The sequence below is a fragment of the Micropterus dolomieu genome, linkage group LG13, assembly GCF_021292245.1.
Source record: "Micropterus dolomieu isolate WLL.071019.BEF.003 ecotype Adirondacks linkage group LG13, ASM2129224v1, whole genome shotgun sequence".
Taxonomy (NCBI): domain Eukaryota; kingdom Metazoa; phylum Chordata; class Actinopteri; order Centrarchiformes; family Centrarchidae; genus Micropterus; species Micropterus dolomieu.
This window is the reverse complement of record NC_060162.1, coordinates 21,473,512-21,488,107: the sequence shown is the minus strand read 5'-3', so window position 1 is coordinate 21,488,107 and position 14,596 is coordinate 21,473,512. Positions and strand designations below refer to the sequence as shown.

General features: G+C 39.1%; 1 protein-coding gene across 2 annotated transcripts in view; it reads left to right on the top strand.

The window, feature by feature from the left end:
* Positions 1 to 14,385, top strand: part of LOC123981543 (phospholipid-transporting ATPase ID-like) — a 17,892-nt gene extending 3,507 nt beyond the window's left edge. Inside the window, exons 9-27 of one of the 2 annotated variants that reach the window (XM_046066432.1) lie at positions 77 to 235; positions 1,111 to 1,199; positions 1,781 to 1,974; positions 2,096 to 2,304; positions 2,415 to 2,458; positions 2,566 to 2,731; positions 3,172 to 3,360; positions 3,625 to 3,701; positions 3,810 to 3,974; positions 4,396 to 4,507; positions 5,073 to 5,178; positions 7,394 to 7,544; positions 8,312 to 8,495; positions 8,612 to 8,835; positions 9,318 to 9,401; positions 9,547 to 9,792; positions 10,022 to 10,160; positions 10,382 to 10,512; positions 12,311 to 14,385. In XM_046066432.1, the coding sequence (XP_045922388.1) occupies positions 77 to 235; positions 1,111 to 1,199; positions 1,781 to 1,974; positions 2,096 to 2,304; positions 2,415 to 2,458; positions 2,566 to 2,731; positions 3,172 to 3,360; positions 3,625 to 3,701; positions 3,810 to 3,974; positions 4,396 to 4,507; positions 5,073 to 5,178; positions 7,394 to 7,544; positions 8,312 to 8,495; positions 8,612 to 8,835; positions 9,318 to 9,401; positions 9,547 to 9,792; positions 10,022 to 10,160; positions 10,382 to 10,512; positions 12,311 to 12,577 (2,936 nt within the window). In that variant the 3' untranslated portion in view covers positions 12,578 to 14,385. Of the gene's footprint in view, positions 1 to 76; positions 236 to 1,110; positions 1,200 to 1,780; positions 1,975 to 2,095; positions 2,305 to 2,414; positions 2,459 to 2,565; positions 2,732 to 3,171; positions 3,361 to 3,585; positions 3,702 to 3,809; positions 3,975 to 4,395; positions 4,508 to 5,072; positions 5,179 to 7,393; positions 7,545 to 8,311; positions 8,496 to 8,611; positions 8,836 to 9,317; positions 9,402 to 9,546; positions 9,793 to 10,021; positions 10,161 to 10,381; positions 10,513 to 12,310 lie in introns of both variants that reach the window. The other variant, XM_046066431.1, reaches the window with a different exon arrangement.
* Positions 14,386 to 14,596: the final 211 nt, after the last annotated feature.

Here is a 14,596-nt window from a genome sequence, read left to right as displayed (position 1 = left end):
CCCCCCCCCCCCCCCCCCCCCAAACTTATAAACTATTTTTGATGTGTTAATTTACACTAACATCTGTCTCACTCAGGTGAAGTGCGATGTGAGCCTCCCAACAACCGTCTAGACAAGTTCAAAGGAACCCTGACTTTGAACGGACAAACCTACTCTTTGGATAATGACAAGGTGCTGCTCAGAGGATGTACTCTAAGGAACACTGAGTGGTGCTTTGGTCTGGTCATCTTTGGAGGTAAACTCTCATCACCTGCTAGCTTGTAAGTTAGCTTGGGTCATAGGGTCTACCCTAATGCCTTTCCAAAACACGGACACACTGCAAGTTTGGGATGCACCACTCAAGTCTGCAGGGCCTCTCCAGAGGACATTCATGCTTACTGTTTACACACAACAGACCAGTTCCAGTGATAAAAATGTATCTATTTTATTATTAGACAAGGCAGACAAAAACAAAGTAATCAATAACAGTAAAATACAGCAGTGAATAATAATAAATAATTTTTACTAGTAGTGGGAGGTGAATTATTAACTCTACTATAGCTCCAAGCTTCTAATCTATGGCTGTTGTACGTTGTATTAATTGTTAGCATTTGGTAAAGAACCAACCTACATTCACTTAACATTTTATGTTAACTTTGGACTTTGGACTGATAAGAAACCACTGGTCATATAAGTTCAATCCTGAATTCACCAGCCTATTCAACATTAAGTGAATGACTAAATGATTGAACCTAAAAGAAAAAATTGTAGAGCAACTAATGTAGGCCTATCACAGAGTTTAATAGCAAAAATTCAAATGACAGGTACGTTTTAAGAAATTATCTAAATCTGTCTGCATAAAGGAATAGGTAATAGGCATTCTCGCCGTCAGTAATAACAGTAAAACCCGGCAAGTGGATTGTTTTTATGTGAGGTTACAACACCTTCACACACAGGCAATAAAAAAATTATTACTCATTACATTTACAAAAACTACATAAAGCCCCTTTAATAATAGATTAAGAGAATCTGACGCACATTTTATGTTAATACAGTCTCTGGAAATGCTAAAATCATGGCTCTTTCTGCATGATTGTCAGTCTATCTGAACAAGATATTGAACCTTTCCAGGTCCAGACACCAAGCTGATGCAGAACAGTGGAAAGACAACCTTCAAACGGACGAGCATTGATCACCTAATGAATGTCCTGGTGTTGTGTGTGAGTTTCATGTTCATTCACACATACATACATACGCTTAAGCGCACATGTACATTTTAGCTGTAAAATGTTTGGTCTAATTTGTTAATTTAAACGCAACTCTTGGTATATAAACACACATGTGAATGAATCCTCAAATGGTTTGGCACATTAAGTAAAATATGTAATGTCATGATTTGAAAATAAAATATTATATAAAGTAGTATTTGTACCGCTGTAGTGTTCTCTGTTTTGAAGTAAGAGTAATAATAAAAAGAATAAAGTTACAATGGCTAAAAATGCATTGCTCTGATGGGGGGGAAAAAAGGTGAAATATGATTTCAGGGTTTTGCATTGCTTGATTCTGCACATTACTCGTTACTCAGCACTTCTGTTGTCTACTTGTTTATTAATACTTTGACATTTTTCCAGTTACAAGATCTATTAGTAAAACTACTGGAAGGATTTTCTTTTTATAATTGTTCCTGATACAGTACAAGTTAATAAAATCCACTGATTACTTAATGTTCCCGCCTGCATTATATTTAATTATATATATATATTTATATTTATTGAAATGTGTCATATCTTTATTCTATCAGATCTTTGGTTTCCTGGCATCTATGTGCTCTGTTCTGGCCATTGGCAATGCAATCTGGGAGGTGAAAGAGGGCTCAGTGTTCACAGCCTTCCTCCCCCGTGACTCTGGGGTTGGTGCTGCTCTTTCATCCTTCCTCTCCTTCTGGTCTTACGTCATCATCCTCAACACGGTGGTGCCCATTTCTCTCTACGTCAGGTACATTCTAGCACCGAAAGATAATGGAATCAGAAAGCAACAGAAGTTTTTGGGAGTCAAGCTCCGAGGCAAAGTTGTTTTTTTATCTTTGTGTGCTTATTCCTATGTGTGTGGATGTCAGTGTGGAGATCATCCGCCTGGGGAACAGCTTCTACATAGACTGGGACAGGAAGATGTATTACCCCAAGAATGACACCCCTGCCCAGGCGAGGACCACCACGCTCAACGAGGAGCTGGGCCAGATCAAATACATCTTCAGCGACAAGACCGGCACCCTGACTCAGAACATCATGACATTTAACAAGTCCTCCATCAATGGGAAAGCTTATGGTGAGCAGCTCTGCTTATATAAATATGTACAGAGTTGAATGGACACACCAGCTTGGGCATTCATGGCCATCAAGCATGAATGATTGATTTTGGAGTTCTCTGTTATTCAGGGGAGCTGTTTGACTTTGCTGGACAGAGGGTGGAAATAACAGAGGTGAGAGGAGAACACTGATACACAAATGTAGCCTATATTTTTAGGAATGTTCTATAATGTGTTAATGTTTATTTTTTTTTCTTTTGTCTGCTTCCTTTTCTCTGCAGAAGACAGATAGAGTGGACTTCTCCTGGAACCCGCTGGCTGATCCGAAGTTCATCTTTCATGACCACAGTCTGGTGGAGACGGTGAGAGAGGGAAACCCGAAGGCTCAGGCCTTCTTCCGCCTGCTGGCTCTGTGCCACACCGTCATGCCTGAGGAAAAGAAAGAGGGTGAGCGTCCTCTAATGGATGTCTTTATTACTACATGACAAGTGGCTGCAAAGGTTGAAAAGAGGAGAATTACGTTGCATATATTTTGTCTCTGGTGAGTAAACCCTAATAGAGCTCAGTCCTTAATAATACAGATTTGTCTTTACTAAAATATCTTTATAATAATAATTATCCTATAATATTAATATCTAATATCATCTTCTTTTCATATTAACCATTTAGCAACTCCAGGATAAGATTACATTCCTAAATAATTGTATATAATAAAAGTATTTAAGCCTGCATGTGTAAGATTTTAAAAAGTCTGTATTTGATTACCAGTGGTAGTATTAAAAAAAGGACCTGGTGGCAGGCAGCAATGCATCCCACTGCACACATTTTTACATGTTCACTTTTTATTTTTCTTCCTTTCCTCTCTTGTCATCTTTTTGTCCTGGTAGGGGAGCTGTACTATCAGGCTCAGTCTCCCGATGAGGGCGCTCTGGTGACCGCAGCAAGAAACTTCGGGTTTGTGTTCCGCTCACGCACTCCAGAGACCATCACAGTCGTGGAGATGGGCAGACAAGTCACCTACGAACTTCTGGCAGTTCTTGACTTTAATAATGTGCGCAAGAGAATGTCCGTCATAGGTGAGAAAAAGTTGTGGCACAATGTTGGGTTTTAACTGAGGTTTCTGGTCATTAGCAACCTTGTAAATTTCTGAAATTACAAAATTCACATTATCCTTATACCTTTTCATGTGTTTTTTAAACCCATCCAATCTGTCATGTCATTTAAAATATACCTTGTGACAAGTTTATGTGTCAAACCTCTTGACTATGTCCTCACTAAGCGACATCAACCATGATTTCCAGTGCGTAGCCCCGAAGGTAAATTGATTCTATACTGCAAAGGAGCAGACACCATCATCTTTGAAAGACTGCACCCGTCCTGTAAAAAACTGATGGAAGTTACAACTGGACACCTCAATGTGAGTGATGCGGTCAGATTTTGTGGTGTGTCTGCCAATAAATAAAACTACATAAATACAATAATTGTCAGGAGTTTTGAACTGCTCTGAACTGTCCAACTAAAATAGGAGTATGCAGGCGAAGGTCTCCGTACGCTGGCTCTGGCCTACAAGGACTTGGATGAGGGCTATATGAAGGAGTGGCAACAGCGCCACCATGAGGCCAGCACTGCCATGGAAGGACGAGAGGAGAGACTTGATGAACTTTATGAAGAGATAGAGAAAGACCTGCAGGTTAGTCCATCTGCTGAATACTTTGACACATTGCTAGATAATTTGATTGACTCAACAATTGGTGGGTTAACCTCTTGGTTGGTGTATCTGGAGAAGATTTTAATATACTTTGAATTCTGTTCGATAACACACTGAATTGAAATACTGATGAGACACCAAGAAATGATGAAACACTGCCTCAGACTAACAAAAAGATCTGACATTCAGACTGAAGTGCCAGTAAAACCAGCATTGCTTTATCACCATCTGTTGTTTTTCAATTGATTATTATCCTGCCAGAGTAACCTGAGAATAGCTTTAAACATTGTTGCTTATAGTATTTGAAAATGTTTTGGGGAAAATGTGGAGATGCTTTTTATTTATTACAGAATGATACATAAAATCATTTTAACATTACCACCCTGTATTCTGTGGTTTGTAGCTGTTGGGAGCGACAGCTGTGGAGGACAAGCTGCAGGACGGTGTGCCACAGACCATAGAGCAACTGGCTAAAGCTGACATCAAAATCTGGGTGTTGACTGGGGATAAACAGGGTTAGTGTCGCGTATTGTATATTCCCACTCAAATCACACATTTCAAGATGGCTGAAGGTAGTATAATGTGAAATTAATTTTCATTTCCTCTCACTGTTAACCTCAATGTGTCAGGAACCCCTGGGTGTGGAGTCTCCATGGGTTCACATGACACATCTAAACACACTGTGCCATCTGTAAATTGTCACAGCCTGGTTTAAATGAGGACAAAGAGGAGAGGACAACACATGAATTTTAACAAAAGATTTATTTAAGTATAAATGTTAATAAGGAACATCATTAGTGTGTTGAGTGTCTGCATGTATACAGTGAAGTGTAGTGAACAAGGAAATCCTTACCCAAACAATGAACCATCCGCCCAGATAGAGAGAGTGTGAGTGACTGAATCCACCATCTTATATAGGATTGTATAGTGAGCAGCAGGCACAGGTGATAATCAGTGATACAGTGCTTCACTCCTAAAAAAGGAAGGACAGAGAACAAAATGAACAAGTAAATGTTTGGCGTGTTTGACAGATGAATTGCATCACAGTAATTCTAAATGTCGGTTGTTGTTTTTAAACAGAGACAGCGGAAAATATCGGCTATTCCTGCAACATGCTGAGAGAGGAGATGAAGGAGATCTTCGTTGTGGCAGCCAATACAGCTGAAGGAGTCAAGGAGGAGTTACAGTAAGTAAGCCAGAAAACAAATAACTGCAAGACATGAGGTATCTGCTGACCAGAGGCTGTTTCAGTATATGAATTTCAACATAACTAGTACAAAAAATACCAAAAATATACAATTCTGCAAGTTGCCTAACTATTTGTTCACCGGAGGCTCAGCAATGTGAGCACAGCTAAATGTATTGGATGCTAACAGAAACGATTAGTGAGCTGGACTGAATATTATAAATGACATTTGTGCCACCAAGCGGCAACCTCCGGCTCTCGCACAGTGACTACGTCCACTTCTTTTATACAGTCTATGGTTGCCACACTTTATAACAGTTAGATCGCAGTATGTAACAATACTATAGCAAATGGGTCTTCTACTGTGGTGTTGTCCTGGACCATGTTGCGTTATTGTATATTATTATATATTAATAGCTGTATAAGCTGAGTATCCGTAAAATGACAATAAATTTATACTGAATGTTACAAAGCAGAGGTGGGGGACTCGAGTCACCTGACTTGACTCGAGTAGACTGAGTTGCAAATTTGAAGACTTGAGACTTGCTTGACTAAAACTGAAAAGACTCGACTTGATTTTGACTTGGTATTCATGACTTGGACTTGACTTAGAAGAAAAAAAAAAGACCGTTAACATTTCGTGTACAACACAGACATTCAAGGATTATGTTGTTGATGACGGTAGGAAGAAAAGAACAACGGTGCGCAAGGTCTGCAGCTCAAAAATGAGTGAAACGACCACCACAACATCCAACTTCATCCGTCACAACAGAACCCATAAAGAAAGGTACATTACATGACTGCGGCTTTTTAGCTAACGTTAATTTATTGGCTGGTCGAACGCATAGAAAGCTACGTTAGCGTAAAGTTTAAGCTACATGCAGTTGTTTGGCTGCAGTTTGCTGCTGTTGTAACTTTATGTGAAAACCTCTTAACATTCCTGGTGGGAACAGGTCCTGATGACAGCTTTTGTAATATGCCCACAACTTCCATGTTAAGTTCATACTCATATGATACACCATTCACAAGTCCTCGTGATTCGACCCAATAGGAGCTCGCATGTCCCGTCCACGGCCTACAATAGAGAGCCCGCGCTGTAAGGAAGGGCCAGCCCCTATTATTTCGTGGGTATGCTGAGCTAATTGCTACCAATTGTGCCGATGACTCACACTTCGTGTAGCCAATAAAATTCTGAAAATAACGATATCCAGCTTTAAGTAGGAATTCATGATACCAGCAAGAAAACACATCTGCGTCAAGCTACGGCGTGATGCAGCAGTAGCCCCTTGCCGTCAAGGGGCGGTGATGTTTTGGAAAAAAATAGACCAAGACTTACCCTTAGAAAAACCTGTGTAAAATATTAGTTTTTCATGGTAATTGGTATAAAATTTAAAATTGGACTAGGTAAGGCTTTGTGCTCTGGCCCCCACAGCTAATAAATCCCAGCTGTAGTTGTCTGCATGCATTTGTTAGCAAGATTTTTCAAGGGGAAACAAAAAATATATTACTTTTAGTGTTTAAACTTAGGTTACCATTACTGACACGTGTTTCTATTATTTTTCTTCCCCATTTCAATTATCAGTGAAGACAATAGTAGACTAAATAATAGAAAACCTTTGTATAGTTCAATATAGATAGAACAGAAACTCTCACCACATGTTCAGAAATGATCACACAGATGAATTGCCACCTCTCTTAAACTGTTTAAACAAACTGTATTCCAAAGAATTGCATATGACTGGACTTGTGACTTGCTTGACTTTAATCACAGTAACTTGGGACTTGCTTGAGACTTGAAGGTTAAGACAAGTCAATTGATCTTTAAAAAAAATTTTTTTATATATATATCCAACATAATTTGGCATATTAAAATACACAGCACAGAGCAGACTCATGTTTACCAGCTTTTATACTGAAAGGAAATTTAAATGATGATGAGACTCTACAAAATGCCGCTGAGGAGGCATTGTGTTTACTGTCACCATCCATGAAGAAGAGGAGTGGCTCATTAAAGTTTATCATTAAGCTCATAAAACTGTTATCGGCATGTTGTAAGCCCTACTGGTATCAGGTTTTTTTTGTTGTTGTTTCCAGGTCTTGTGGCAGGTAATGAGTTTAAGTTAAAGCATTTGTTTCCATCCAAACAATCTTCTTTTTTTATTTCAGAGACTTTTATGAATTCCACCCAAACATCCCCATGTCCCTGTGTTTTCAGGAATGCAAGAAGAAAAATGTGTCCAGAAGCTGCAGAAAAGCCATCTGTGATAACGGCCCGTGCAGGCCTATTTTGGCTTCAGAAGACACAGTCCGTGCAGGATGAGAAGGTGGATGGAGAATATGGCCTAGTTATAAATGGACACAGTCTGGTAAGAAGGTTTTTTCAGGTGCATTGCTATTTCCAGTAGAATCAGAATCAGAAGGAGCTTTATTGCCAAGTAGTGTTTTACACATACGAGGAATTTGCTGTGGTGATAAGGTGCTACACGTAGACAAACTAACTGTGGTGTAGCAGTGATCCAAAGCGTTCCCCTCTCTGGTTGGAGACTTTATATACTGTCTGTATATGTGGAGTTCTTGGCTGAGATTTCCCCCGTTAAAGTCACCAAGAACAATAACAAGGGAGTCCAGGTTTGTCTGCTCCACACACAGTATCCGGTCGGCCAGCATGCAATAGCTGCTGAATCAACAAGAAATTGAACTGAACTGAATTGAATTTATTGAAGGATAGCCCCTTGAGATGCAGGTTCTCATTTTCAAGGGGGTCCTGTAACAAATACATAATGAACAAATACAAAACAAAATGTTGTCTCCATATGACGCTGATCTAGGAAAAAGTTCTGGCTAGGCCCAAAAAGTTAATCCTTTCATCTAAAAGGTCACCACACTGTTGGGGGCTACATAGTACAAATAAAAATACACGTTGATATTTTACAGGCTGATTCTGGTCATTTCAGACTCAGTAAATGTAACTACATTTAGGCCAACAAAAAAGAGAGGACTTTCTTTATAGTGTATGGTTAAACCTTTTTTTGGGGGGGGGGGGGGGGGGGGGGGGGGGGGGTAGCTTGCGGGATACTTGAGGGATACTTGACTCACAACTTCAGTATGATCCTGTAATCCCTTTCACTCTCAGGCCTTTGCACTGGAGAAGAACTTGCAGCTGGAGCTGCTGAGGACAGCGTGTATGTGTCAGACGGTGATTTGCTGCAGGGTCACCCCTCTGCAGAAGGCCCAGGTGGTTCAGCTGGTCAAGAAATACAAGCAGGCGGTCACTCTGGCCATTGGGGATGGGGCCAATGATGTCAGCATGATCAAGGGTGAGCTCATTCAACTCAGACACTCTTACACGAACCACAGAGTTGTATTTGTAGTTAAACCAAACAGCTGGAAAATGTTACTCACTGTGTTTCTTTCTTTTGTGTCTGTCTTTCAGCTGCTCATATCGGTGTAGGTATCAGCGGTCAGGAGGGCATGCAGGCAGTTCTCTCAAGCGACTATTCCTTCGCCCAGTTCCGTTACCTTCAGCGCCTCCTGCTGGTGCACGGTCGCTGGTCCTACCTGCGCATGTGCAAGTTCCTACAATATTTCTTTTACAAGAACTTCACCTTCACCTTTGTGCATTTTTGGTACGCGTTCTTCTGCGGCTTCTCTGCACAGGTGAGGGACATGTACTGGGATAATGTAACATAACTGAACAGGTTACATGCAATGTGAAAAAAATAATGAATCTAGTTAGGCATATAAGTAACTCTATAACTCTAAGAATAGTGCATATTGACTTGTTGACTATATGCTTCGATTATAATGTTATGCCATTATGTTAAATGATGTGGAGAAGTGATGTGAATAACAAGTAGATCAAGGTGCACTTAGAAAATTATAGAAGTATACATGCATTGCAGTGTTCAGGAGATGCTCAGTATAACAAGAAGATCAAACAATACAATGTAACCACAAGACCACGAATTACAGTCAACAAAAATTGCCATAGAGTTGAAACAAGACCTCTCACGGACACAGTTCCAACAAGAACTGAATATTGTAGTCTTCACAAAAATATTTATTGCTAACCTAAGTGTTCAACATTATTAATACTGTATTTACATCTTTAATGTCGTCTTTGTGGTTCTTGTTCATAGACTGTGTATGACGAGTGGTTCATCACCTTGTACAACCTGGTTTACACAGCTCTTCCAGTCCTCGGCATGAGCCTCTTCGACCAGGTATGCGCTAGGGAGAAAGTAATTCATACGTTTAAAACGGCTTGGATATTTTATTTAATATCATATCATTTATCAGTAGTTCACACTCTTGTATATGGATCCTCTAGGTTTTCTCTGCTTTATCTATACTCTTCTGTTTCTGTAGGACGTGAATGACCGCTGGAGTTTCCAGTATCCTCAGCTCTACACCCCAGGCCAGCTGAACCTGTACTTCAATAAGAAAGCCTTTGTGCGCTGTCTGATGCACAGCTGCTACAGCTCCCTTATCCTCTTCTTCATCCCATGGGCCGCCATGCAAGATACAGTTCGAGACGATGGCAAAGACATTGCCGACTATCAGTCTTTTGCTTTATTGGCACAGACCTGCCTTCTGGTTGTGATGAACATACAGGTGAGGAATACAGTGCAGGATTTTTTGCATCAGTGTGATGAAGAACTTTTATTTTGTATACACTAGATTAGCCAAAACAGACATTCTCATTTTCTTTCATTTTATCTATAAATGTCTATCAAATCGCCATATATGAAACTGCAATAGAATTACATGTAACATGATATATTTATTATATATTTATATTTGAATTTATTTTGTTAATTCAACCCTAAATTACATATTTCAGTTATGTCTGGACACCTATTACTGGACAGCAGTGAACCAGTTTTTCGTTTGGGGCAGCCTGGCAGCTTACTTTGCCATCACGTTCACCATGTACAGCAACGGCATGTTTCTCATCTTCACCTCCTCTTTCCCCTTCATCGGTGAGTACGTTAGATTCAGCTAATTCATGGAGGCAGAAAGCTGGCAGGTGCCCACATATTAAAAGTTTTGTCCTCCAAAATCTGACACATGTATGAATTTCAATCCTTGGTTTGTGCATTGAATTTTAACCCTTTTAAATGTGTGCAAATTCCCACTACAACCCATACACAATATTGTAGGATTGTGTAACGATAAACTCTTTCACTATGTGATTCTCCAGGCACCGCAAGAAACTCTCTCAGCCAGCCTAACGTGTGGCTGACCATATTCCTGACTACCCTCCTCTGTATTCTGCCTGTAGTGGCTTTTCGCTTCATTCTCATTCAGCTTCGGCCCACCATAAACGACAAGGTGAGATATCAGATGACACAGACTAATAAAGCATACCGTCTTTTATGCACCCTGTTTTTACCTCTATAAATAAACTGATTTGTTCTCTCTGACTGATAAAAATAAAACATATATATATATATATATATGCCCATATGTCATTTAAACTCTGCCGTTCTACATTATCCAGTTACAATTTAGCTTTCTGATATGTAAAATACATTAGGATGTGCAGATACAGTACAGATATCTATAGCATTCATCTTTGCTTAGTTTACTCAAACTAAAATATGTATGAAATATCGTGACATTGGAATTATATAATTCTATATGCGAAGTTAGTAGTATTTTGTTTACACAAAATCAACTATTACTGAGTTATGATAAAAGATATTTGGGCACAGACAACAATTTAGATAAATATTTTTAAGTTAGACACTTTGGTCACATCTAAGATTGTCACAGACAGATTTGAACTTAACAAACATTTTTTAAAGTTTTAAAGTTGAATTTTTTTAAGCAATTCAAAACAGTGAAAAGACATTTATAAAATCAAAAATCATTCTCAAAAATGCTGATATGATTTAGTCTCCTTGCTCTACAGTTTTTCTCTTTGCTACTGTCCCTGTGTTCTTCTGTTTGGTATTCTCTTTTTCTTTTCTGCTCCAAGATTTACTTCTACTGATAGAGTTAGCATGGTAGACATGGTAGAGTTAGCTTAGTTAGTCAAATTAGATTACTATTTGAAATAATCATAGTATCTTGAGTTATTAATAATAACATAAAGTTCCCCCTTTCTGGTTTGTATATCCCTGCCTCTTCTTAAATTTTTTTTATCCCTGGTGGCGACAAAATTCCCCACCCTCAGAGTGATCAATGCTACTTCACTAGTGATGCAAGGGATCACATATCTCACGGTTCGGATCGATCCGTGGTTTTATTTTAGAACGTGCTACTTCGGCTCTGATCTAGCTGCTTTTCTTTGTCTGTCTGTCTATCTCAATGGCCCTCCATGGCAAATCTGATTGGTTACAAGTTGCAAATAATAGCCGAGACATTTGCTCATTTTCATGATCATTTTCATGACAAAAAAAAATCCCCCCATCTACTTTTTTCACAAATTGCACCCTGCGTATATTATATATTTAATTATCTTAAATGTTCTATGTGTGTAGCTTGAAGTGACTACAATCGTTTTGTTGCACCTTGTGTTGTATAATGATAAATAAACTACCTTGATAATTAAGTTGTGTATCAATAGAATACAAGCCACGCAAGTGTGTGTAATATGTTAGAATCTACCTTTATAAATTAAGCATTAATAAATTACAGAGATAGGTGGACCCTGGAGAAGCATGTGAAGTACCTTTTTAGTCTTCTTAAATCTTTATTGCAAAAAGAGAAATAAAGTGTACATGGGAAATTAAGAGGTATACATAACTTTGATTTGAGCAAAATCACAGATTGCATAGACATATTTTGCAAACTTGTAATTTCTAATATGGTTATAACGGTTAGTTTGCTGTCCATGTAGAGTGAACTAGATGTTTGTGTTGTTTATATGCTCTGATAATGCTAATCCATCTTTGTAGTAGCAGCCATGTTGATTTCACATTCCAACTTAAGAGCACATGAACACACACTGAAGTCGGAAGAACAACTTCACAACTCGGGAAAGGGAGCATCCGAGGAGCATGTGAATGCACCATGAGCCGCTGGTTGCAATTCGCAATCTTCACGATTAGATGACACTAAAACTTACACACTGAACCTTTAAGAAGTCTACATCAAAGACTTGTCCCCTCTCTCCCAATTCTAGGTGAGACATAAGGTGCAGAAGGAGGCACTACCAGCTCCTGCTCCCCGCCGCCCACCTACCAGGCGTATCAGCACCCGTCGGTCTGGCTACGCCTTCTCCCACGCCCAGGGCTACGGTGATCTGGTGACATCTCGGAGGTTCCTGCTGAAACTACCCCTGAGGAGTCGACCGGCCCTGTTTTCCCAAACAGACTCTCCTCTGGCTCAGAATCAGCCACAGTTTTACCGTACTATCGCAGAGGAGCAGGAGGAGTCAAAGAGCTCTTAGACAGGAGGTATGCATGAGAGGAGCATGTTAAGTTTTTATTCTGGAGCCTAGCTCACACTTATGAGAGGATGCACAGGGTAAAGTTCACTACCTGGAGCGTTTCCAGGTCAACCCTTTACACTTTATCCAAATAATGTATACTGATATCACTGTGAAAATGTTGAACTTGGCAGCACATACAACCTTAAGGGACTACACTGGTGCTTTAGCATTATTAGCTTAATACAACTGCCATAAATGTTTTCTGCTTTACTGAAGCATACCAGAAGATTTTAAATACATTTTCTACCTTCAGCATACAGAGGATATTGGTTTCAAGTAATTTCATTACAAATACATCAACTTGTGGAGAAATGCTTTAGGTAATCAATCGTAGCAAACATTCAAATGGAGAGTAAGTGATCCAATACACTTTTTGTTAAATTCACTGAATATTTCCTCATGGTTTGCTAGCTCTCTCTTTTGTGTGTGCTCTAAAAAAAATCTGGTTTTCCCACATAACCCTGCCTCTGTAAATGTAACAAAGAAAGTGGTCTTTAACCTTGGGGAGGGGCGCAGTGGGACAATCTATTCACCGGCACATTTGAACATGCTGGACCGTAGGCGCAGTGAAGAGGGAGAGATGGCAGAGAAACAGCCAAAGACGAAAAGGTCTGAAGAGTATAAAAAGAGAAGAAAGATGAAAGTTATATGAAAAGGTTAGGGCGAAGGCGTTTCAGAGATTTGAAATTTGGGGAGGCGGAGCTTCTGAGGGAGCACTGAAGGGAGGGGTGTATTTGTTTGGCAGTTGAATTACATACTTTCCCTTTAATTGCATTAAGTTTTGTTCACTGTGGTATTTCACAACATTTCACAAATTGTTTGATGAATAGACTTCAGCAGGATAATTTCAAGTGGTCGCTGGTTTTTACACTGTAAACACACAGTACAACAGTTGACTCTCAAATTTCAGAAGTCCACACTATAAAGAAGAGTTTTTAGAACAGTCCCTACTCACAGCTGCAATTTCCCATTTGACAAAAAAAAGTGTACATCATTTCATACTGTAAGGAAATGAACTAAAAGTATCCTGCAGCCTGGAAGGTAGAACAAGTAAAAGCTTATGGTAAGCTTGTGAAACTGCGATATTAACTTTGTGTCATGCACACCAAATATTTACAGTATTTGTTGTGATCTGTAGAGATTTTTTTTGTAAGTTAAGTAAAAAGAAAACAGTAAAGGTTGCCATTAGCTTATCTGGGGAAACTGGATTACCACACTGCCTGCAACATGACGTTGCATTTTATAACTTTAGTTTTTCTCAAGTGAATAGTCAATCCTCATGGTGACATTTTGAGAAAGGATAAAACAGTGATTTCAGTTGAAATCTATGATGAATCTCTTTTTACTCTGTTGTTTACATAATTATTTACACAAAGATTTGTAAGATTTTTTTTTTGTTCTGCTCGGTGTTAATAATCTGTTTGTTTATGAAAAGACGTATAATTTGTTCAGTCTGTACCACTTAATTACAGTATTTCAAAGTACAGCCAGGGGTTAGTGTTGTCTTTGTAGCTGTGTTTTAAATAAAGATCTGGTACTGGTTTAAGAGTCATTCGTGGGACAGTACAGCGACCAGCAGACAGCACCTAATACTCATAAAATCCCTCTTTTTAGCCCTTCTACACATTTCGCCACTTTCATTTTATTATTTCGGGTTCCTCCGACTCACCTGAGTGAGGAGATTTTTGTTGGCCGATAGACATTTTGATGTCGGGCGTTCAAGTTTCTACATGAGAGATCATCTGTGAATAAAACAAATAAGTTGATTGACTTGTGTTGCCATTTTTTTTAAATAAATAGTTTCACCTTCAAGGTAAACGAAAAAAACAGGAGTGGTGTAAATATTTTATATATTCATACCCAAGTTCTGCTTTTTCATGCATGTAATGAATTATTTTGTTGTATCAAAGGTCTTCATACAGTTGGAAGCTCCACTGGTAAAATCTTAAACAGGATAAATCAACACAGCAAAGCAAA